Source organism: Exophiala aquamarina, assembly GCF_000709125.1.
Source record: "Exophiala aquamarina CBS 119918 chromosome Unknown aczIA-supercont1.1, whole genome shotgun sequence".
Taxonomy (NCBI): domain Eukaryota; kingdom Fungi; phylum Ascomycota; class Eurotiomycetes; order Chaetothyriales; family Herpotrichiellaceae; genus Exophiala; species Exophiala aquamarina.
In genome coordinates this window covers 2,022,887-2,046,414 of record NW_013550587.1, presented here as the reverse complement: position 1 = coordinate 2,046,414, position 23,528 = coordinate 2,022,887, and the positions used below count along the sequence as shown (strand labels likewise).

The 23,528-nt window shown below is 50.3% G+C and overlaps 9 protein-coding genes across 9 annotated transcripts; 5 read left to right on the top strand and 4 right to left on the bottom strand.

Annotated features, from left to right (window-relative positions):
- Positions 1-436: 436 nt before the first annotated feature.
- A1O9_00728 (uncharacterized protein) lies at positions 437-1,651 on the top strand (the record flags this gene model as incomplete). The annotated part of the gene is made up of 3 exons (XM_013409891.1): positions 437-979; positions 1,053-1,253; positions 1,331-1,651. The coding sequence occupies 3 exons, from the start codon at positions 437-439 to the stop codon at positions 1,649-1,651; spliced, it is 1,065 nt and encodes a 354-aa protein (XP_013265345.1).
- Positions 1,652-2,232: 581 nt separating this feature from the next.
- On the top strand, positions 2,233-3,424 carry A1O9_00727 (uncharacterized protein; the record flags this gene model as incomplete). Its single annotated transcript, XM_013409890.1, has 2 exons — positions 2,233-2,397; positions 2,447-3,424. 2 exons carry the CDS (start codon positions 2,233-2,235, stop codon positions 3,422-3,424), a joined length of 1,143 nt encoding a protein of 380 aa, XP_013265344.1.
- A 337-nt stretch (positions 3,425-3,761) lies between these two features.
- On the top strand, positions 3,762-4,818 carry A1O9_00726 (uncharacterized protein; the record flags this gene model as incomplete). Its single annotated transcript, XM_013409889.1, has 4 exons — positions 3,762-3,907; positions 3,969-4,173; positions 4,239-4,523; positions 4,579-4,818. The coding sequence occupies 4 exons, from the start codon at positions 3,762-3,764 to the stop codon at positions 4,816-4,818; spliced, it is 876 nt and encodes a 291-aa protein (XP_013265343.1).
- Positions 4,819-5,334: 516 nt separating this feature from the next.
- On the bottom strand, positions 5,335-7,126 carry A1O9_00725 (uncharacterized protein; the record flags this gene model as incomplete). Its single annotated transcript, XM_013409888.1, has 2 exons — positions 5,335-5,729; positions 5,791-7,126. The coding sequence occupies 2 exons, from the start codon at positions 7,124-7,126 to the stop codon at positions 5,335-5,337; spliced, it is 1,731 nt and encodes a 576-aa protein (XP_013265342.1).
- A 3,311-nt stretch (positions 7,127-10,437) lies between these two features.
- On the bottom strand, positions 10,438-12,432 carry A1O9_00724 (lysophospholipase; the record flags this gene model as incomplete). Its single annotated transcript, XM_013409887.1, has 1 exon — positions 10,438-12,432. The coding sequence occupies one exon, from the start codon at positions 12,430-12,432 to the stop codon at positions 10,438-10,440; it is 1,995 nt and encodes a 664-aa protein (XP_013265341.1).
- Positions 12,433-14,832: 2,400 nt separating this feature from the next.
- On the top strand, positions 14,833-15,798 carry A1O9_00723 (uncharacterized protein; the record flags this gene model as incomplete). Its single annotated transcript, XM_013409886.1, has 1 exon — positions 14,833-15,798. The coding sequence occupies one exon, from the start codon at positions 14,833-14,835 to the stop codon at positions 15,796-15,798; it is 966 nt and encodes a 321-aa protein (XP_013265340.1).
- A 186-nt stretch (positions 15,799-15,984) lies between these two features.
- On the bottom strand, positions 15,985-17,682 carry A1O9_00722 (uncharacterized protein; the record flags this gene model as incomplete). The annotated part of the gene is made up of 1 exon (XM_013409885.1): positions 15,985-17,682. The coding sequence occupies one exon, from the start codon at positions 17,680-17,682 to the stop codon at positions 15,985-15,987; it is 1,698 nt and encodes a 565-aa protein (XP_013265339.1).
- A 1,668-nt stretch (positions 17,683-19,350) lies between these two features.
- On the top strand, positions 19,351-19,921 carry A1O9_00721 (uncharacterized protein; the record flags this gene model as incomplete). The annotated part of the gene is made up of 4 exons (XM_013409884.1): positions 19,351-19,421; positions 19,476-19,548; positions 19,615-19,725; positions 19,787-19,921. The coding sequence occupies 4 exons, from the start codon at positions 19,351-19,353 to the stop codon at positions 19,919-19,921; spliced, it is 390 nt and encodes a 129-aa protein (XP_013265338.1).
- Positions 19,922-20,903: 982 nt separating this feature from the next.
- A1O9_00720 (uncharacterized protein) lies at positions 20,904-22,943 on the bottom strand (the record flags this gene model as incomplete). The annotated part of the gene is made up of 5 exons (XM_013409883.1): positions 20,904-21,633; positions 21,689-22,101; positions 22,156-22,265; positions 22,319-22,619; positions 22,686-22,943. The coding sequence occupies 5 exons, from the start codon at positions 22,941-22,943 to the stop codon at positions 20,904-20,906; spliced, it is 1,812 nt and encodes a 603-aa protein (XP_013265337.1).
- Positions 22,944-23,528: the final 585 nt, after the last annotated feature.

Here is a 23,528-nt window from a genome sequence, read left to right as displayed (position 1 = left end):
TGCATCTGGTGGTCTGGATCTCCATCCATCAATTAGTATGGAGTAGAGAATAGTTAAGCACCATGCATAGTCTACAAGTACTCTACACCTCCATAGCTTGTTTGAACCCCGCAGTTTGCCATCTCTGATTGTTTCCATCCTACGGCGGACCGGCCGCCGTGGATGCAAGAACGAAAGGCTAGTAACAATTTGGATCGGAGTCAAACAGTAGGGATATAGAAAATCCGGATGTTCATGCCACCAGAACTCTATGAGCGCGGTATGGTCGATAGTTGGTCAGCTTCTCATGGCTCGAATGTAGAATATATCTCGAGAGGGGTCCTAGGCTGATGCATAGGCTATCTTGATCATCGCTGTAGAACCTGACAACGGACAATATACTGGTTTTTGTTGAAGCATTCCGTCTTGTTTCCCGTTCTCCGGTCCTCACCCCAGTATGGCCGCCCCGACGATTGATGATCTTCTTCAGCATCAGAAATTTGAAGTTCTTAACGAGGAACAAGTGGCTTCTTTCATGAAACATGGATTTCTACGCATACCTGGAGCAATATCTCCAGAGAAATGTGACTGGTGGACAAGAGACGTTTGGCACCGTTTGGGCTTTGACCCGAACGACAAGTCTAGTTGGACCACTGAGCGCACCCACATGTCTAAGCACCATGCGGTGTCTGCAAAAGAAATAGCTCCGAAGGCATGGGCTGCTATTTGCGAACTTTGCGGAGGCGAGGATCGGATATATCCTGGGGTTGAGATGTGGACGGATGCGTTCATTGTGAATTCTGGAAGCCCGGAAACTGAAGGCAAAAAGGTACCACCCAAAAAATTAGATAATTGGCATGTCGATGGAGATTTCTTCGTTCACTTTCTTGATAGTCCGGAGCAGGGGTTGTTAGTGATACCTTACTGGAGTGACGTCGATGAGAACGGCGGAGCAACCTGGATTTGTGATGAAGGACCGAAGAGAATTGGACAAATACTAGTATGTTTAATGCTCTGTACCGTTCTGTTGCTAATCGTCACAACACCGAGCTAAGGCTGACCTTGAGCTATAGTATGACCATCCAGAAGGACTAGGTCCAATGCTCCGTCCACGTAGCGAGCAGCTTGAGCATCAAGATCAACATTCGATCTTCATTCAAGCAGCGCAGGAGGCGCCCGACGAGAGTTTTCATGAAATGACAGGCAAGAAGGGTGATGTCATTTTAATGCATCCTCTGATGCTGCATAGTGCCAGTAGAAATGGGCGGAGATCAGTTAGTACGTACCACATCGATTCTTTTCTAGACTCAGAACTAGACCCAGCTCTCTTCTCACCATTGATGCTGACAAGGACTTACGGATAGGAATAATCACAAACCCTCTGGTGGCGCTTTCGGCACCTTTTGAATTTCAGCGCACAAACCCGGCCGACTACAGCCTAGTTGAGCTGAAAACCATAGCAGATCTCGGGGGGCCAGCAAAGTTCATTAATGGTTGGAACATAACTGGCGAAAGGCAGATGTTCGTTCCTGGGCGGGTATTGAGACAGCGGAAGATGCAAGAGGAAGAGAATGATAGGCTTCGGAAGCTGGACTTGCCGTTGGCAGACAATTCGCTGGTCCAACTGCCAGAATTTCTCGCTGAGCAAAAAGTGGCGAAAGCTGGGGCATAGCCAGGGTTGTGCAGTATGCTATACCACTAGTGCTGTAATCTGTACGGGGAGATAGATATGCCGCACCCCATGTATGTAGCATTGGGCCCTTATCCAGCCCTCGATCTGGAATGCAGTTTTCCAGGAATTTAGCAGCGCTTTTATGCGAGCTAGATACTTATAAAAGCGTCTATCGACCCTTGCAGAGGTTGGTCAAAAGCTGGGAGATAGGATGGCCCGACCTGGGTCGTGAATGCAGTCGGGTATTGAACTCGTCAGCCACAGCCATGTATAGAAGGTGCAAGGTTGAAAGAAGGCTGTCGGATGATGTCGTACAGTTGTTCCTCCATATCCTGCCTGAGGCCTCCAATCAGGCCTGGGAACGGAACTCTTTCAGCCGAGGCAGGTAAGTGGAGCAGCTCTAAGAGGTTAGGAATGAAGTGTGGAAATATGTGCAGTCCAGGGGGCTAATGAACACCGGGGCCTCCCCGATTCTAAGGCGTTCTGTTCTGCAAAGATACCCACCTCATTATGATGGACCTTAGATTCATTCGTCAGCGTCACTTTCTATTTCTTTTTGCGTGGGGAACACGTAGACAGCGATGGCAGGACGCAAGTTTCACGAATATGTAGTTGTGCATATTCTTGTCTCGAATTGTTTGCGCTATGTTATCCCGGAAGATGTAGCAGGTGAAGAGCTCGACCCTGGCTTGAACAAGCGCCTGTTATACTCTTATCTCCGCCGAACCAAGAGCTTCATCAGAGAGGTAACTCACACTTTCGAACAGGCAATTTTCTGATATCATGGAAAAACAGCACTTGGCGATCTGCTCGCTGTCCCTAGGATGGGACCCGTCGCACGTACTCGAGCGCAAAGTAGCGGCCATCCAGGCAGCTGAGTTTCAAGGGATTGAAATGTCCATGGCTGATATTGAGTTATCATACGCCAAGGCTCATAACCTGTCCCGAATTGAAGCTGCCCGAGCAATTCGTAAGCTCTGTGCAGAGCATGGCATCGAGATCATCAATCTGGCATCGTTCGGCAAGTTCGAAGGCCAACCGACACCTCTCGAGGAGCGACTCAAAGTTGCAAAGGAGTGGCTAGAAGTCGCAAAGGAACTCGGAACCACTCTCATCCAGGTTCCAAGCAACGACAGTAAAGATGCCATTGGCGACGAAGACCTTATTGTCAGCGACTTACGGGCATTAGCTGATCTTGGTGCGCAGGAAGATCCTCCTGTTTCCTTTGCATATGAGGCCCTCTGCTGGGCAACTCACGTGGCTGATTGGGAAGAATCCTCACGAATTGTTCAACTCGTGGATAGACCGAATTTCGGTCTTTGTCTTGACACCTACCACGTTCTGTCACGCCTTTGGGCTGATCCGAGGGAACACTCTGGGCTCAGAGCTGGGGGCAACTCTGCTCTAAGAGACTCTTTACAACGCTTTCGTGATAGCTGCCCCAAAGACAAAATTATGTACATCCAGCTCAGTGATGCTGAGAGGCTGTCTCCTCCTCTGCTTCCAGGTCATCCTGCATATCGGGAAGAATGGGACGGGCCACATTCGTGGTGTAATTACGGGAGGCTTTTCCCTCTAGAGTCTGATAAAGGTGCATATCTCCCGATGGAGGGGATAGCACGTGCATGGCTAGGTGACAGTGGATGGACTGGCTGGGTAAGCATGGAGATACTTCATCGCGAGATGAAGGAGGCAGAAAAGGGCCCAGAGTATTGGGCCCAGAGGGGCCGCCAGTCTTGGGACAATTTGAAGGGTGTTTTGCAAAAGAATTAGTCTGGAGCTGGTAAACATAAAAGGAGGTATGCTAAAGGATATGGAGCATGAGAGCCAGTTGAGTCTCTCACTGTATTCTGCTTTGGCTATCAAGGACACTTTTGAGCAAGAGTCGATGACGTTTGAACGGGTGAGCTGTTAGCGACTCCAAGCCCAAATATGGCTAGCCATGAAGTAGCTAAGTGGCTAGTGTCTTGGCAATTGGAGAACTCCGAACTGGCGACGTATTTGTTCAAAGACGCATAGTCATAGATACACCACTCACTGCATATTAACCACGATATCTCTCGAACGAATTGCTGGTGATTGCAATTGACGGTCTCGAAAGTTCCCAGCCATGCGTGTCTTGTCACTTCTACCGCAGGCTTTTCTGCTACTTTCGGCAGCTCAATCGGGCTTGGCAGCCTCCTCATGGACCTTCACTGATGGCTCAGTGAGCGTTCAAGGGAAAGGCGCAGGAGTCGGGGGAGGTGTAAAAGAAAAGTATTAGCCTCTTTGCTCTGGGAACAACCAACTTTCCACAGATAACTGATCCTGTCAACAGACTAGCACCCTCGAAACCGTTGCCCTCCTCTAGCCCTGTGAAATTGGGTGCAGGCGATACCCTCAAAGTCATCCTGACTACGCAGGACGGGAAGTCCGCCAAACGGCCACATCAAGCCTTTTTACTCCTCCAAGACCTCAGCACCAACCTGGACATCTCATATCCATTCAGTGTTAAAGAGTCGGGAAAAGCCAAGGTGGAACTGGTGGGTTGATGCGACGCAATTGTTTTGCTTGAGGAATCATCATTGACCCTGACATCCATGTACAGACCCAGAAAGACTTGCCGGTTCAATTACTGCGAAGCTCTTCACCACTCTCGGCCAGCATCGTCATTGCATCGTTCGGCTCATCCACGGCTTACCACAGCAGCGCTTTCTCTTTGTCCCTCGCACTTGACGGTAATGCAATCCCTGCTACAGAAAAGCCCTTGAGATATGGCAAACTCCCTGAGATACACCACATCTTCCGTGACGACCCCAAGAGTCCCAACGTTGTGATAAGTTTGTTCTTTGTCGGTGCTGTGCTTGCCACTGTGCCAGCTCTGCTTGGAGCGGTAAGCGAAACCAATCCTTTGACAAGAGAGGACCTGAAACTAAGTGACCGTATAGTGGCTCTACCTCGGGAGCAACATCAACCACGTCACAAAAGCACTTTCAGACGCCCCAGTCTCACATGCGCTGTTTGTCGGGTCCGTTGTTGGCATCGAGGGTATTTTTTTTCTCTACTACACAAGTTGGAACTTGTTCAAAACTCTCCCAGTGCTTTCTGCTTTTGGTTTGGTTGCCTTCTTATCTGGAAGTAAGGCACTCACTGAAGTGCAAGAGCGCCGGCTGGCAGGCCTGAGATGAAAAAAGTCTACAAGAAAATAGAGCCTGCGTGTTCATGTGTGTGTACACTAGAAGCCTGCTTCTGCAGGAGGATCAAAACGGATAGATCTGGGTACCGCAAACCCAGACCCTCGGTTATTACAGGTGAAATGTGTATGTAGTTTTAGGCACCGCGACTACGTCTACCATGTCCGCAAGAAAAATTGCCGTTGAAGGCATGCTCGCCGCCTGGTCAATCGTCACATGATCTCCACCCAAACGGTTGCGGAACCTGCAGAACATCCACTATTATTGCCAGGTTTAAAAGCAAGGTACGGTGCTTTAATTCTTTACCTACGTGGTTAGGTAGCAGGGACAGACGGACATACTCGCTCCAAGGTATTCAAAAGTGGAGCGCTCTCCGTTCTGGAAAGAATTCACGCCGCCAAATCTACACACTCGCCTGCACGAATTCCCAAGCCATCCCTCACTGTCATTAATCGTACACGAAAGTAAAGGACTCTAACCTCCCCCGCAATTTAAGCCGTACTAGTCATATCAGCCGCCCTGGCCCTGGCCTTGTGCCATAATCTGCCTCGCAATCCGACTGCGGGCGCGAATCTTTTCCCCATTAAATAGTAAGACCCAGGGCACCAAGGTCAAAAGCGCACTAATCCCACCCAGCAAACTGCTCGCCTGCGGGTACCCGATATTCCTGAACATCTGGTCCGTAAACAGCGGGAAGATCGCCGCCATGAGGTTCCGCATGAAGCTCTGTGCCGCCAGCGCAGACGATGCGTATGCGTGGTACACGTCCGCCAGGTAGTTGAAGACCGCGAGGTAGATGACGAAAATCCCGATCTGCGCGCACCCGATGGCGAGAATGGGGACGATCCAGGGGATGCTGCTGGATGTGGTCCAGCCGAACCAGAACAGGCCGATGGGGAGGAGGGCTTGAGTGTATCGGTCAGTGATGGACATCTACGGGAAGACGGAGAAAAGCTGGTGACTTACCGGCTTCCAAACATGCGAAGTACAATCTCCCCTCGGGGCTTTCCGTCAGCTTTGGCCAATGTCTCTTCGCGATACGTTCCTGGGCGATCGACAGGATGGTTGCGAGAATGCTGCCGATTGAGATCGCTGCAAAGACGGCTCCGTTCTGCTCGGTGGTGAAGTTGTGTCGCGTGCGGAAGATCAACGGCAGCACCGAGAAGGTCATGTACAACACCGCCCATGCGAAGGACGCCCAGAGCGAGAAGAAGAACACCACGGGCTCGGTCGCCAGGAGCTTGAACGGCAGTGTGAGTGAAAGATACAGCATGTGGGCGAGCGACGAGCGGTTCTCGTCCGCTGCGACTTTGTAGCGGAGTCGGGTTCTGGGTACTGGTGTTGATCCTGGTGCTGGCTTTTCGTCTGATTGTGTGTTTCTGTGGCCGTCGTCGTCGTCATCATCACGTTGCTGGGTGATCTGCTCTGCTTTCTCAAGATACTCGTTCACAGCCTTTGCCTTTCGACTGAGGAGGACCGAACCACGCGTCTCCTTGAAAAAGACACATACAGTGACAAACAGCAGGCCGAGGGAGATGATCTGGTGATAATAGACCCACCGGTAGCTTGCCCTGCCGACGATGAAACCCGACAGCAAAGGCCCAAATCCAGTCCCCGCCAGCGCAGAGCCGCTGTAGATGGCCATGGGCGTGTTGCGATGCTCGGCATGGTACATATCAGAGACAACTCCTCCAACCATGGTGGCAAAAGTACTCGCACCGGCACCCACAATGAATCGGAACACCAGCATGGCTGCAAAGGAATTTGTCGCCGCACAACCGATCTGCCCGACCAGGAACATGACGGCCGAGCCGATAAAGACGGGCCGTCTTCCATTAATTTCTGAAAACGGGGCCAAAAACATGGGCGAGCAGGCGAAGCCCAGCGCCCACATCGTGACGCCGACGCCGAATGCCACGCTCGACACGCCCCATTTCTGTCGCTGCGGCTCTGATGCGATCGAGTATGCGCCCGCGCTGTACGCTGCGGTGAACGTACACCAGCAGCTGATGATGAGTACGATGTTCTTGCGTGGCGCCGACCAGCCAAACGGTGAATCGTACTGTCGGAGATTTGGCAGCGGAATGCCCCTGGACTCGTCCAGTGGGATTGGGGTCTCGAATGTGAGAAACTCGTACCTCGTGCCGTTTTCCAAAGTGGCGTGGTTCGTCTTGGGGTAGTCGTCCAATTCTGTTGTCAACACCGGTGCTGGTTCGTCGATTGAGGCAATGCTCTCGACATCTTCTTTGGCGGTGGAGTTTGGATGTGATGGGCTCGGTTCTGGGTCGATCCGTTCGCCCATGTTGGAGTTAATGGCGTAGGCAAGACTCCCTGTCAGATCATTTCTGCAACGGCACCGCGGCTAGGTCGGGTTGTAGACCCGAAGGAGAGTTGTAGAGGAGAATAGATTCACAAGAGTAAATAGGATACGAAGCTTATGACAACGATGCGTCCTGGATGCCTCGTTAATTAGTGACACTTACTCTAGTCAAAGGCACCAAACACAACAGGCAAGAGGATGGCCTAGTCATGTATGGAGAAAAAAACCGAGATCCCAAGTATATCATATATCAGATGCATCTCCAACTCCATTCTATTTCCCCCACAGATGCCCAGAGGGGGGTTGCCCGCACGGCAAGACGGCATCATTTGGCGGCAGTAATTACGAGATTCGTGCTCGCTTTTAGGGACGGTCGCCCATAAAACAACCAGGGACGGATGGCAACTTCGATGATGAGGGGGGACTTCTCCGTCCTCTTTTGTGGCAATACTGGGTACCGAGTTACTCAGTTGACTAATAACGGGGAATACGGGGTGGCCATCCCTATGAGACCAGTCCAATTGGCTCAGCGAAGACTTTTCTTAGGGGTGCGTGGCAGGGCCGAGCAACGTTTGATTGGGCTCGCCTGGCTCTCTGGCTGGGGTTCCTGGAGATCGCCAGATGGACTTCCACCCAGGCCGCCATCATTCCGAGATATGTCCGTATCACAACACCACTGGCAATGGATTCAAACGACTACTTAGCAGCATGGATCATCGGGTGTCATCCATTGCCCGTCGAACTGACTAAGATCTGTGCCTAAAATGGGGCATTGTTGGAAGGCCATATTTCAAAGCAGCCTGTCTACTCGTGGCCACGGGAAATAGAGTAGCAGGGCTTGCAGAGGGTATCACCACATGCTCGAGCAATCCGTCCTCGCTGTTATCCTGGTTCGTCGTAGTAGCCAAGGTTATACCACACTGAGGAATTGTGTGATAGGCAGGATGCGGCACGTCCATCATTTATTTCGGCGCCGAGTCTGCCATATATTCTAAAATGACAGCGTTTTGTTGCTTATAGTATCAGTGTCCTACTTAAGTATAGATACGTGATGTACTGAGTATTTAAATTCCAGTGCTCGTATTTTACCGGTAAATTTCAGCGTGGACAAATTTATCTGGTGCTAAGCCTTTGGTACCTAGCTCATGTCAAGCCTTTAAAAGTAACAACTGTAGTGTCATAATGTCTGTCATATATCCTTTGTCCGTCATTTATCGCCAGTTGACTGTAATTTTACTAGAGTCACGGACCAACTCGAATCCTAACCATACCACATCTTTAACATTCTGAAGGGTCTCGTTGTCCCTGGTTCCTCACCTTGTTATAGCGTAATGCTCACCTCGCCGTCGGTCATTTCTCCGCTGGCGATGACAAACCACCAAGTCATGGCAGCAGAGGCAATGACTCTTTCAGTTGCAGATCTCCGCACGAGTCATCATTCGCCCATGAGAAAGGAGCAAAGTAAGTCTTTCCCTATTCCTTAATATCATTTACTAATCTTTGAAGAGATTCTCCGAAGACAATCGTGAACGATGTGTGGAGTCCTACTGTACTCCCGCCCTGAACACCATCGACTTTATCCTTCTCTTGATGGCCCATGGCCTGTGCCGTAGCCTTTTCAGGGACGGAGCAAACCTGGAGGAAGTTCTCTTAGCTCATCCACTGGAAAGATCCAACACTTCCTCTTATACCAAGACTAAAGACTCCCACCTCAGCCTTTCTTACTCTTGATAGCCCAGCTATTACTCAATAAATTAACCATACATTCCGCCAGATGGGACATCTTATTGGGATTATCGCTTCACTCTTGTCTCATGATATCCGTCGAGGAGGTGCAAAGGATCTCAACCGCTTCGAATCGGACATCATGAAAGTTGCAACTCCTGGAGTAAGTAGAGCTCTAGGACATCGTGGCCTAGCAACTACAGCTCATTATCTTGGTCACGAGGATGAGCCGTTCAACACCTCGAAGCCTCGTATCCCAAAGGGAGAATCGATACTAGTATTCTAGCCACGCCAGTATATGTCAAGCTACCTACGATACAGCTCAATCTTTTAGTTGATCAATGTATTCAGCAGCATTCGTTAGAAGCACTACAGAAGTCACCTAGGACAGTTGTCTTCTTATCGGAAAACGCTCCGACCAGACAAAAGAGCACAACGGTTTCCGAGATTTTATAAATCTTCGACCCCGAGTTGCCAGGAAGATTACTGACAATCATTGGCGAGAGTGGGAAGAGGCTCACTGGTCCAATCAAGGTCCTCAAGAGTTTCGGCAGTATTCAGAACTACCTTTAAAGCAGCCATTGAACTTTCAAGATGCCGATACAACACTTGTTCAAGATACAGAGAAGTCTACTGTTGTCGAACAAGAAATCATTAAGATAAATAACCGATCGACTCTAACTCGCGGCAAGGTGCTCTCTAGAACGAGTGCTGAGATACTATCCACGAGATTATCCGACCTCCTTCTTCTAATGGAGATGTCAGTGTCTCGACTGATCTTCTAAGCGAATCGGCGATTACAATCTTCGAGGAGTTAATCACGACATCCATAGACTTGTGCTCTCGGATCTAACGCCCCTCTCATTCCTGGAACTGCACCACGGAAAGAACGACGTACAAAGCACCATCCCTGTCCCTATGCAAATGGATCCAACTATTGCCTGCTAAGCAGTGTTCAATACCCCTTCAGAAGCCAATAAACATGCTCTACTTCATGAGTTTGTTGAAAATGGCCCATGTCCAAGAAGAGCTGAGTGCCAGCAACCTGGACTTTCCTTTCAGCATTTATGGGACTGAGAAATCCACTGCTTCAATGTACATGCCGCTGGCACCACGTGTGAAACTCCTTGTCCAATCGCCGGCTGCTCTGAAGTGTTTGTCGGCCAGGAAGCTCATAACATTCACATCAATAAGGTTCATGGGATCGTTGGTCGACGGCTAAGCGAACCAATACTTACGATTGCGAAAAGTAAAGCCGATGGAGAAGAGGCGGCGCTCAGAGCGAAATCTAAACGGACTACGAAACAGGACGAAGCGAAACAGGAAGCTGCAAAACAAGGGAGACGGGGGTCCAAAACACGAAAACGAGTGGCTAAGGCACCGGTTGTGGAAATCGATTTGGACGACGAGGATGATGATGATGATGATGATGATGAGGGTGATGCAACTGACTCTGGCTGAGCATCTATTTAACATCTTGATATTTTATTTGATATTTTATTTGATTTAGGTGTATAATACAAATTTCCAAGTCCATGATGGCCGTAAAAGAGTCGCAAAGCAGAAATTTACAAACTGGCGATCGCAACAGCACCCGCAATACCGACAGTCAACCAGTTGATAGACCTTGTGGCTGCACTGCTTTGGATGTTGATCTGGCCTAGAACTGGAGTAGGCTCGTATGGTGGAGGTTGGGTAGAATTGACGGTTCCGTCCCAGCAGAAACGTTGAAAACACTGGCTACAAGCATCTGGAACATCCGTGCCGGTACGTTCAAGACTTCGGCTCAAGATAGCGCAACCAACACAGACCGGCCATGTCTCATCGACCGTGCCGTTGCCCATTGTTGCAACATTCTGGCCATTGAGGATGACAGCGTCTCGGTAGGTGTTGTTTGTCTCTAGACTAAAAGTTGAAAAGTTGCTGAATGTAATATATGGAGAGTTGGGAATGTAGACTATCAACGGAACATTGATGCCATCGGTCATATTGGCAGTCTCGCAGCCAAAGAAGGTTGGGTGTGTGTTGAGACCAAGGTTGACAATAGTATTCTGATCCGGAATACTTGGGAAAGCAGTGCCATTTGCTACATCAGCTAGTGATCGCTGATAAGTCGCAACAAGGGCGGTGGCGTTTGGCCAAAAGTAGTTGGTATCAGCGGATGAGTCAACCGCAAATATAACATCCACATGCCGGTTAGGTTGGATAAGCGGATGGAGAGGGATATTCTGCAAGTCCTCTCCACCATCAACGAGGGTGAGGCGAGATGAATTTGCCGATGGATTGGTGTCAGGTTGGTAATGGAAGAAAGGATTCGGCGTGTAATCAGCAATATCGTTGTTCTCCGAGCTCAACGTAGAGAGGATGCTATCTATGATGCCCCTCAACGACTCGGGGATATCGGTGCCATTTAGGTTGAGAAGAAACTGATTGAAGAGGGAAGACGAAGTACCCATAATGAAGCCAGCGTTATCAAATCCAACCACGCATTGGTCGTTGTTTGGTACGCGACCGGAGGTGAAATTGGTGCCTAGATATTGCATAGGAATGAAGCCGTAGGCTGTCGGGTCCCAAGTGCCCATCTCGAACGCATTGAATTCGTAGACAGTCGTATTACCCGGAATCAGAGTCTCACCTGGAGCCCGGGCATCTGCTACAAGAACTGGAAATGGGGTGTTGGCATCCTGGAAATCTTGAGCCAGACTTATCGAAGACCAAGTGTAGGCTGGCCCTCCATCTGTTGCGTTAATCAGCTGGAAGGATAGTGCACGGCCCCAGACATCGGTTAGGGATATATCAAAGCCAGCATCTCGTTTGCCTGTGACAGAGTCGGAAAGGCTGGCATAATATTGAGCGGTATCCAAGATTTGCAGGCCGCCCTCGTCCGGGCCTTCGAGAACCGAGTTTTCGAACTCCCACACGGAGCCGGAGTCGTCGGCTTGTAAGGCACCAACTGTGGTATAGTTATTGATAAAGATGGAGCCGACGAGCCAACCGCCTCCACTCAGACCAGCTAGATAGGTCGCAGACTGAAGGAGGCCGCCGAGTTGACCGTTGCCGGTATTGTTCTCCGTCCTGGAGTCGAACGCTTTGATGGCGCCGGCGCCGTTCATCAAAGCACGCCAGCCACCTCCCGACATGGCAAGTCCAATATTCGGTAGTTCAGAGGCATTGTTGGCAACCCTATCGATATAAGACCCAGCGTCGAATCCTTCAATATTCAGCCGGGTCAAGAGGTCTCGCATCGGCTGTACTGTGTTGTTCCTTCTCTTCTCTAGCCATGATGTCTCTGCTGGGGAAAGCTGAGCAGCGCTTCTGACCGAAGGGGCATCGCTTGGACAATCCAGAAATGAAGGAGTATACCCGTTTGGAGAGTTGGGCAGGGCTCGACGGAGGCGACCAAAAGTAGTTAAGCCCTCAAGATAGGCATCTCCTGCGGCAATGGGATTTCCTGAGGAACTCGTTAGCAAGACAGGGGAGACATGTGACTTGATGTTCGAAGCCCCACCATTTGCACCTGCGGAAAGAGCAGCTACGAGTGAGACGGCAAGAGCAGCCTTCATTCTTTCCGGTCAGTTTCTGCACCTACTTAGGGTAAGAAATGTAATAACAATGAGCAGCAGGCCGGATCTGATGGATGGGGGAGAGAATGTGCTATCATAGCAACTGGATGGAAGGGATATAGTAGTAAAGCGAACGCTTCTCAGTCACCCACATGCCCACAGTCACCAGGATGGCAGTGCAGAGAGCACAAGAGGCATTAACATTTGACATGGACTGAAGGCGCCACGGACACGGGGTTAGGAGTACGAGGTCCTCCGTGGAAAATTCATTATTGTCGCGCGTGCCTCCAATGGCTTGGGGGGTGGTGGAGGTGGTGGAGGTGGTGGGTCTGGGCACAAAGGCTGTTCCTCATAATCGTCGCAATGGAGATCTGGGCAATGATGTCAACAATGCTTGTCAGCAGCTTCGTTGGTGATGCAAAGCCTCAAGAAGGGAGGCCCTGTATTATTGTCACCAACCAACTGACATCCGGCTGGGCCGGGAGAGTGAGCACGGCTTTCCGTTTCAGGTGCGTTGGATGAGGTACAGGGTAGATGAGGGCACACTCGTAATCGTGCATAGACCCAAGCTCCATCGTGGGGAAGATACTCCGAACTCCGTATCCGACTCAGGTTGGAAACTTGGAATAAATATTCAAAATTAAGATGGTGACGCTTTTGGGACATTTTGGTGGCCAAGCCTGTTCCAGCGCGTTGCTTTGTTTTATGTTCAGCCCTATTTACTGTACCTGATGTACGTACCAATAATTAGTCGAGCCCAAGCCTAAGACGCATTTAGGGCTTGTATCGGCCGCTAACACGACGCTATCCATCTGCCTTACCTACGAGAAGGTCCTATACAGCCGGGCCCCTGCATAAAATAATGCGCGGTGTTTACCGAGTACGAGGTACAGATTGAAGTGCTGTGGATTGAACAGCCACTGCTGCGCCACAACGCCATAAATCACGTGACTGGAAGGCCACTAGCCACTCCAGCCACATCCATGACGTTTAGCGAGTTGCAGGCGACAAGACAACTCTTGGGCCTCGCCTCCTCCTTGGGAACGAGAAAAAAGATAATCGGAGGCTCAGGCCCGACTCAGCTCGGCTATGCATTACGAGAGAATTTTATGGCGAACTCAGTGGCGCCCCGCGATGATAATTACGATGATGAGAATCCTCAATTAAAGTTGATCGGGCTCTCTGGCGTTCAAAGCTTTGAACGCTTGGAAGCTGCCACCTATTCACCCAAGATCTCAGTCTCAGACAGCCAATTGAAGCCTCGCTTCACCCTGAAGCTTTAGAACCCTCATTCCATGCTGGGGCAACATCCAACAACTGATCCTCTTCTCCACCCCACTGACCAGGTTCCTGTTCTTGTCGAGAGCTGTTATATTGGTCTCGACGATCTCCAGCACTCGTGTCCAGTAATTGTCCGCCTTCGAACTCACATGGGAAGTGATGAATATGCCTGAAACTATCCAGAGTGGATGGCCTATGCCAGTCTTTCATTGTCAGTGAAAATGGTTCCCTGCTTTCCCTCGATGAATACGGGCGTAGCCGAAGAAACAACAAGCCCCGATCGGCTAGGAGTTCGGACAAACCCATAATTCTTGATCCCCTGTTTTCGTTTTCGCTGTAACATCTAATACTCAAACGAGGGAGAAGACATGATGCTGTTTGTATAGCGAAGAAAGGGGGAGAAGTGGAAGTTCTCACCACACGGATACAACTACGGTCTTAAAGCCTCTGGCTCCCGATCCAGTGGATGCAACCTGCTGACAACTAGGGAGGCGCTAGTCTACATACACGAACGAGGTGGGTCTCGTTTATTCTCTGCCCACTCGCTTGAACGGCAGCAAAGAGTAACTTGTCCGCACTTATACGGAGTAAAGTGATAGGTCCCAACCGCTGGATGTTCTGGTCTCGGCTAATAAAACAGTTAGCGTAGGGTACATTCGTGGTCGGCGCTGGACGATCTCGGCTTAACACTTCTGGACTCTTGAGCTTGGAGCAGCGTTCCACAGCCGGCTTGATGACCTGGGTGAGGGCCAATTAGGCTTGGTGTTCCAAACTAGGCTCAGCTACATTATCTCCAGTCTAACTCATTCAAGACGCCCTCCTTCAATATGAATCGACAGAACTCACTTCGATTCGGCCTGATCTAGAGGAGACTCAGGACCAAGAAATCATTTATTCAATCGGTCAATACTGCATTAGGGTCAGCGCCAAAGCAGGTGCAGGATGCTGAGTCTTTGAAGAGGTGGGTCAACATCCTGCTCGCTCCGTTCCCAGCGGGGCACACAACTATATAAAGCAGGTAGGGATCGCCACTGAAGACTCATGAATAAGGATTTCGATAGAGGCCTGGTGATATTGATTCCAAGTGAAACTGTGGAGTATTACCGCCATTTTGAAACGATGCCGAAGGCCGGGAGTATGATCAACCCTGTCAGTGATGTGTGGAAGTATGACCCGTCCAAACATATTCCCAACCTGGCAGGCAAGGTGATCATCATCACTGGTGGCAACAGTGGGACTGGAAAAGCCAGCGCGATTGAGCTTGCCAAGCACAATCCCAAGTGCATTTTCCTCTCGGCACGATCCAGAGCAAAATTCGACGACGCTCTCCAGAGCGTGAAAATGGTCGCTCCCAACGCGAACGTGGAGTTTCTCGAGCTGGACCTTGCCTCTTTTGCTTCCGTCAACCAGGCGGCCGAGGCTGTCAAGGCGTCGACCGACCGCCTGGACATACTCATCAACAACGCCGGCATCATGGGCATGCCACCGGGACTGAGCAAAGAAGGCTACGAGCTGCACTTTGGAACAAACCACATGGGTCCAGCGCTGTTGACGAAACTCCTCCTCCCACTTCTCCTCCGCACCGCGGAAGAACCAGATGCAGATGTACGCATTGTAAACCTGAGCTCTATGGGCCATACGAACACACCCAAAGGAGGCATCGTTTTTGAGGGCCTGAAAACGCAGCTAAGCGACCACCACTCCTTCGTGCGCTACGGGCAGTCGAAGCTGGCGAATATCTTGCACGCGCGCGAGCTCGCCAGGCGTTACCCGTCCATTTTATCAGTCTCGGTGCATCCAGGGCGAGTGGCAACACAGCTGCTCGACGACATGTATAGCCGCCGTACGATAGTGGGGACCCTCATGCAGGTGTACGACAAGGTCGCGAACCCTCTAACTCCCGAACAGGGGGCATTCACTCAGCTTTGGGCTGCGACGTGGCCGAAGAAAGAAGATATTGTCAACGGCGCCTATTATGAGCCTTTCGGGAAGCTGGCACACGGCACAAAGGATGCAAGGAATTTGAATCTCGCCGACAAGCTCTGGGTTTGGCAGGAGGCTGAGTTCGGAAAGTATGGGGTCTGAGCCCGTCTCGCGTACGCCCCGAAAGGCTCATTCTGGAGGATGTTCTGAGGAGAGTTTGCCGGGTACTGGGGAAAACTGCAAGCGCGAAACAATGATGTCTGGTGAAAAGAAGGTCAAGGATCTCTACCCCTAACCAGTTTATCCATCGAGTCTTTCATTGGTATGCATCACATACCAGTCAGCATTTCACGTTGCTGAAGATTCTCCCACAGCGTATCCTCGTGCAACGCCTGTCCGCCCTTCTTCGATGGTACTTCCAGTCTCCTCATCTTCATACTTTACCTCGAAGTCGCTCCCTAGGCCCCTCCATGTCCTTTGCTGGGACAAATAATCTGCTGCTGGCGAAGAAACGCCATTGACGGTGATCATATCACCTTTGCTCCGCTTCGCAAGTGCTGTGGATTGCGGCGCAGCCGCTCCGACTTGCCCCTCACTGGATCGCATTGTATGCATCGGTCTCGTTCTTGATATGTAGCGACCCGTTCTGAGATCAAACTCGGGAGGCTCTGATTCCGACTCTTCGGAAGCATCATGGTCTGATAGATCCCCATCTCTTTCTTTTACAATTTCAGCGCCGCCATTCCTGTTTGATGGATGTTGACTCTCATCATTGCCCACTTTCCTTTTAGCGGCCGCCTCGAGGACCCCTGCAAAATCGCCTCTCCACTGTCCTGTCCAAACCCTCTCGTCATCCCTTTGCAGCACCAATTCCAGTTCGAACGGGGTGATGATCGGCCTGAAAAATTCTTTAGAATCGATCAGGCTACTCTCCCAGCATCCGATGACCACCCAACCTCCTATTTCCGAAAAGTTGGCAATCTTCGCCGCGTTGAGCTTGCCCACGACGAAAAGATAAGATTTCTTGCCTGCGTCAGCAATGAGCCGTTGGATATGAGAAAGTATTGACAAATAGTTTTTGACAGAGAGTGTATTGATGAGGATTCCCCAGGTGGAGACTGTTGTTAGAGACGTTACCAGCGCATAACGGCGTCGCAGAAGCATTTGCGTGGGTGTTTCAAATTTTGTTGCTGGTGATGTTGATGAAAAACTAGAACTAGTGGGGAAAATCTTGATGCTGCGCATGCGAGATATAAGGGTCAATAGAAGAGAAGTTGGTGGGTCGGATATGTGGAATAAGTTCCACGCTGACACGGTTGCAGGATCTGATTTCAGTGAGTCAGGAGCCGTGCGGTTTGGAATCGAAGAAGATGGATCATGAATGATGGAGGCCGCGAAAATGTCAGTATATCCCGCACGTTGAAGCAAGCGGGATAATGGCTGGACATGGAGCGCATAAGAAACGTCAGCGGTCAAGATCACTTTAGTATTCATCTCAGGGAAAAGTTCGCGAAATGTCTTTATCGCAGAGTCGTAGTCCAGGTCCATCTTCGTGAAGATGTGCAATACTGGCAGCCTTGCCGTAGGCGACAGGCATGCTCGCCCGTAGTGCACAACGGCGTCGGCATTCACGTGCTCAGCAGCGATTTCATCCACACAACAGGAGCCGTAAGAAGTATCGCCCAGTATCGTGAGTTTTACTGGAATGGGACCGCTGTCAGACTGTTCAGATGGATCAATTTCGGGAGCAAATGTTCCGTTTTGAGCAGTTGAGCTCTTGGGTAATTGATTTGGTCCCAGGCCTCGCGCTAGGAATTGATAGACCCGAGCGGAGTGTGGTAGCATCTGATCAGGGAACTGCAGAGCGACGCGTCTCCATCTATGCTGTTTGATCTCCCCAATAGTCCGAGAAATTTCATAGCGATGATATATTTGTTCATCGGATAAATCGTCGGGCGGGTGGCGGGAGAGGATAGGCAAGTCTTCATCTATAATATGGGTGTCGGGTGTTGACAGCACGGGCGCTGTACTTAGCTCTTCTGTCATTCTGCACCACACGCCAATAATTCATATATGGCCCTATCCTTCGCAAGGTTGTGATGCAGTTGGCGCGTCTTCTCAGTATGCTGCCTTGCAGGCATGAACAGAAATTTTCCAACAAGGCGAAATATCTTGGCGTTCTAGGGGCCTAGAAAAACCAACTGTCAGCAGGGGTCGAGTTTATCCGTCACTTTACCTAAAATGACAGACAAAAGGGAATAAACGACAGACGAGGGATATTTAACGAACGTCATGACACTAATTACTTCTAAAGGCTTAGTAAGGTGCTAAATACTAGCGGCGTAGTGCCACTATATAGATTGTTTTTGTCACGGGATAGGACTACGGTGGACCCTAGAAGCACCCATCCCATGCCAAGACTAGTCCTGAAACACTAAGGGGCCTAGTATATAAGACCTCAGGGGCTATGCGGATCGCATGCGAGGTTTTTAGACTCCTTAAGTTCTTATAGTCGATGTTCTAAGGACTATATAGTAATTGATCGATTATCTTAGTGTTTTCGTTAAGTTGCTTATACTCTTACAGTTTTATACTAAAATTTTCTAGTAAAGTACTTTAGGATAGATATCTTAAATGATATTATACAGCTGTACTTAATAGGGGCCGTACACTTTTAGCTCCTCGGAATAAATAACAAAACACTATTATTTTAGAACAAACCATAAACTTCTTGGCGCCCAAGTAAATGATAGACATGTCACGTTCACACAGTTCCTGACGGTCGCCTTCAGCTAGTCCAATTGTACAGAAAACTCGGAGCAACCTTTGCTCCATAAACCATGGCAATGAGATGTTGGCGCCAACGAGCTAGCGCGTACTAACTCACGTCACACGTGATGCGCTAACAAATATGGATACTAAACTCTGAGTGATTCCAGTGACTCCTGTCATAAATTGCCATTGTATCAACATTTGCAATGCTTGGAAATCAATGAGTGATTTGAAACCATGGAAAAGGGGCTCACGGAGATCAGATGCCTCATAAGTTTGTATATAAACAAGAACAGAGTCCATAGGATTGAAAGAGACAGAGATCTCATACATGCTCGAGTGCTTGCCAAAAGCAGCGTAGTCACCTTCGCCAACATGAGGCAAGACCCGAGAACATGGGTTGCAAAAGCTCAAAACCAAATTCCCGATTCTTTCTTCTTGTGGCCGGTAAACCTAGGAGCAAGTCTTCGCTTTTCAGGTTCCAAACCTACCAACCAATTGGTTCATGTTTGCAGCTCTCTTCCTTTGACCCTGAATGCCTTGCACTCATCGTGTCTATCACCCGCGTATGACTCGATACCGCTCATTGTGCTTGAGATGTTGTTGCACCGCGCAGCATAATTTTGGCATCCATGAGGCACAGATCGGCCTCGTCTTCAATTGCTCTTGTCATAAAAACGAACATATGATGTCCAGGGCGAATGCTTGGCGGGACGGATCGACATGGCATGCGGAAGTCGAGTGCGCGTATCCGAGGCACGTCTTCCGAAGCACGGCTCAAGACGGCTGTATGAACCTGCCTGCGGAGGGGAAACCTCTATTTGGTGATATGTCAGCCATCAACCTTCTATACTCGATTTCGCGTATCAACAACTGCCATCTCGAGGCGCCTCAAGCACAGGAGCAGCTCACGGGTGCAAAGCATCACGAAGACTCATCACCATGGCTCCAGTGAGGATCTATGCTTTGATAACCAAATCGGGAGAACTCAGCGATGAAGAATTTCATCGATAGTGAGTGGGATCTGGTAGAGATCGATTCTGCTTTGCACTGAACGTCAGGTGTAGCTGGTCGCAGGAACACCCTAAAGTGTGGCTTAACATCGAGGCTGTGAAGCTTCATATCACCTTCTACTCACAAGTATGGAGCCCATCTAGCTGTCTTCGTGGGGAACTCGATTGTACGAATACTAACTACGCTGGTCAGTTCCACGTCGACAAGCAGGCTCAAACTGGTCTGAGTCCTTTAGGTGTGCCTCTGGGCCAATTTGATGGCGTGGCCATCATGGAAGCGGACAGCCTTGAGACATTCTTGGAAGTAAGTTTCCCTGAACTTCAGATGTCCAGAACATGTTCACTAACCCAAATGCTCGAACGAGGTTTACCAAGGTAAAGACTTTCTAAAAGTGGTTCTGCCCGACGAGCAGAAATTCATCGACCATGACAAGTCCTTCGTTATGTTTGGCCATCAGGAGGACAAAAAAGTTGGAGGGGAAGTGCTGGTCAATATCTAGAGAGTTTTGCGTAATTTATGAATGGTCCGTCAGAAGCCAGTTTCCGTAGCAGTGCGTCGCTTTCGACAAACCCAATACATGCATCGGCAGTCACATATGTCGTTTGTTCGAGTTTGTATGCTGTCTGATTTAGCAGTAGGGTAGCTCGGCGAGCTGGCGAGATGGGCATTAGCCACTCTTTCGACCCTACTTGGAATCTTGGACAACGATGAACAACACACAAAACGATGGTGACATATCGCCCTTCACATTTGGTGTCTGCTTCCGTACTGGTTGCCCAGTTGCCTCTGACCAGCCATGTGCCAGCCACATGCGCGTCCAAATGTATCGTTTTGTAACACAATCATATGCTTAAAACACTTGGAGGTGATCACTATTGCAGCACTCGCTCCCAGTTTCTGTGCTTCGACATGGTACAGAGACTGCGGAGTGGGAATCATCCAGCTTGCGGGGCGCGATAGTTGGTTCGTGAACTCTCCTCGGCCTGGGAAGATCGTCCCGAACAACGAAATGTGGGATATGCGGCACGGGCACGCTCAAAGCCCACTTCCGTTCTGACAGCTCCTGAGGCAAAGCGCTGACAAACGGCGTAGGGAGTCTCACCACACCGACCGGGACTCTCAGTACACCGGAACACGCATACACACTAGAAGGACGGGCGAATTCTATGTATCTCCCATAGAGGCATTCAAAAGGTCCCGGCCAAGGCGTTGCCTCTACCAATGTCAGTCTGCCGAAATCGCTCCGAAACTACCTAGAATCTGCCCTAGAATTGTCTTACAGATGATCTCCAGAGAGATTCCATGGCGGAGAGTCTATGGTGGGTTGATAGGTTGATTTAGGGCCACTCTTGTTGCTATATATTAAGGAGTTCAATAGAGCAAATAACAGAAACTATATACAGGATACATCTTACGAGTTACTGAGTTTCCGCCTTCGATGCTCTTACAACTAGGCCGTCTTCGACGGTCTAGTTCTCGAGTCAATCCTCGGCAAGTTTTCCCTGGCCGCGTTTTGCATGTAGCTCTTCCATCGGAGCTTCCACAATATAGTTCATGGAGTCCTTGTAGCTACCCAGGAAGTAGGCGATAGGGACCGATATCAACCCGAAGGGCAGCGCAATAGCAAACACCACATGTAAAGCGTCACAGGTGGCGTTCTTCATCGCCATGACGCCCGCTTGAATCATGGTGGCAGTGACTCCTGGGATATTGCTCACATCAGGATCGCTGGATGCGATGGCTGTGACAAAAGCGGAAAGTTCGGCAGCCGGAACGCCCGCTGCGACGGCAGCGTCTGGGACCCAAGCTGCTACCTTGGATGCCGTTACTTTGCTGAGTACGACGGTAAAAACAGCGGTGGATATGGAGATCCCGATGGCCCTTGCGGATGCAACCAACGCGGTCGCCGTTGCCAGGACATGGTGTGGGACGGCAAGCTGTACTGAGACAAAAAGAAGAGCGAGTGGTGCTCCAAGCCCAAGTCCCGCAAGTCCAGAAAAGATCAATGCGTTGGTAGAGTTATTCGGGCGAACAGATATCAAAGCTCCGATGCCGGCAGCATACATGAGGAATCCGAACATGAGGGGCCATCGGACGGTCCTGAATTTGGTGCCAATATAGCCATAGATGAAAGCCGAGACAGACGCACAAAAATAGAATGGCACAATTCGGGCAGTAATGATGAATGGATCCGATGAGAAGACTGCAGACCTGTTGGAGATGTCAACACCCATTCCATCTGAAAAGGACAACGAAAATGACTCACAACATCGGCACAAAGACGACAATACTGAACAGTAAGAGCCCTTCAAAAGCGATCAGTAACGCCGAGAGGATGAAGCGTCTACCACTCAGGTTGACCGACGAGAAGATATCGTGATGAAACATCCCGGTGGAGGTCCCCTTCCACTCCCAGACCCCCAGAGCGGCTAACACAGCGATGCTGGCCAAGAACGGGGCGAGAAAATTGGCACTGCTCCACGCGAAGCTGCCGGCGCCGACACTGATTGACGCGAGGAGTAATGTCAGGCCGGCCGTGAAGAGAAAGAAGCCGGTAAGATCGAGGGTCAACACTTTCTGCCACAGGGAATAATTTTGATATCGTGTGTGGCGCTTCGGTGGTCGGTAGCCAACAAAGAGTGTCACCGTAGACAACCCCCAGAGGGCGGTTTGGATCCACTTTACAGGTTAGTATCACAGAAGGTGACTGGTCCACAGCAGTCTTTGACTCACGAAATAGTTTCGCCAGCCGCCGTGAGGCTGATGCTTGATAAGTCCACCAAGACTGAGGGGTGCAACCATACAAGATATGGCAGAGCCGCCCAAGAGGGAAGCTTGAGCCACTGCAGTCATGTATCAGTTGAATTGTACGGCTGTTTCTGTTAGCGTGACTCACTGGGTCGCCATCTTCTAGGTAAGATCTCGGCGGGGACGGTATAGACGACTGAAACGATCGCGACACCTACGCCTTGAAGCGTCTGGGAGAAAACCAGCCGCCAGAGGCTGTTGGCTCCAGCTCCAATCGCAGATCCGACGAATGCTGTCAAGCAGGCACCGACCATGATACCCTTCCTAGCCTGAAATGTGTCTGAAGCAACCGAAAAGATGGGCGACAGCACTGCGTTTGCAATAGACGGCGCATTGGCAATCCAGGCTGCATCTGCGGTTAAGTTGACGTCGGCGGCGATAAAACTCAACTGTAAATTCGAGATTTTTGGATCAGCACATCATTTTTCATGCACGGATTTCAGAAGAATACTCACTGCGACGGGTACGCCAGCGGTAGTTTGCGAGTAGGTAAAGTTGAGCAGCGTCACGGCGAAGAATGCGACCCAGGTCCGCCAGTGGATCTCCGGTTCAACGTCCGGATCACTGTAGACAAGATTGCCCTCTTGATCGTGGGTGGCATCCTCGATTTGGACCTCTGATGACGTCTTCGCGGTCGAAGCTTTGCCCTCATTGGCGTTGGAAAAGTCTTCCTTGCAGTCGAGGTGATGGGTTGGGGTACCGCTGGCAGCCATCGTGGGAGGTATGCGCATGGATCCTATTAGTGGGGTGGGTTCTGCGAAGGGCAGGTTTTTCGGGTGCAGAGCTTACTATCATGAAAAGGCCTTGCGCGATGGCCACGCCGAGCTTTGACATCTATATACTCTACAAATCCCGACTGTGGAACAGACGTGGCGGAAGAGTGGCCGTGGATAGTGGCCAGTGACCATGGGCGCTCACCTGCATACCCCATGGGGTATGCGATCTAGCGAAGTAGAGTCCCGACCTGTGCGGATTTATAGGAACTCTCATCCGCACATGCCTGAAGGCTCTCGGCCTAGACGGAGAACATCCCGCCCACCCAGCTTTCTGTGAGATCCGCGATCGGTTTCCACCACGTGGGCCACAAAATTACTCGACGCTGGGCGAACCGCCCTATTCAGACAATGAGTTCAACCGATGGGTTGGAAACGCCAGAAGCTGCTTCTATGTCTGCTCAGGGCCTGCTCGGTAAACTGTGTAGGTGTACGGATCATTGCGTTTGGGACCGAAAATGAGCGGGTCGGTGATAGGAGTTACGGAGCAGGAGTTTCTATCTCATTAATGTGCTTAAAACGAGA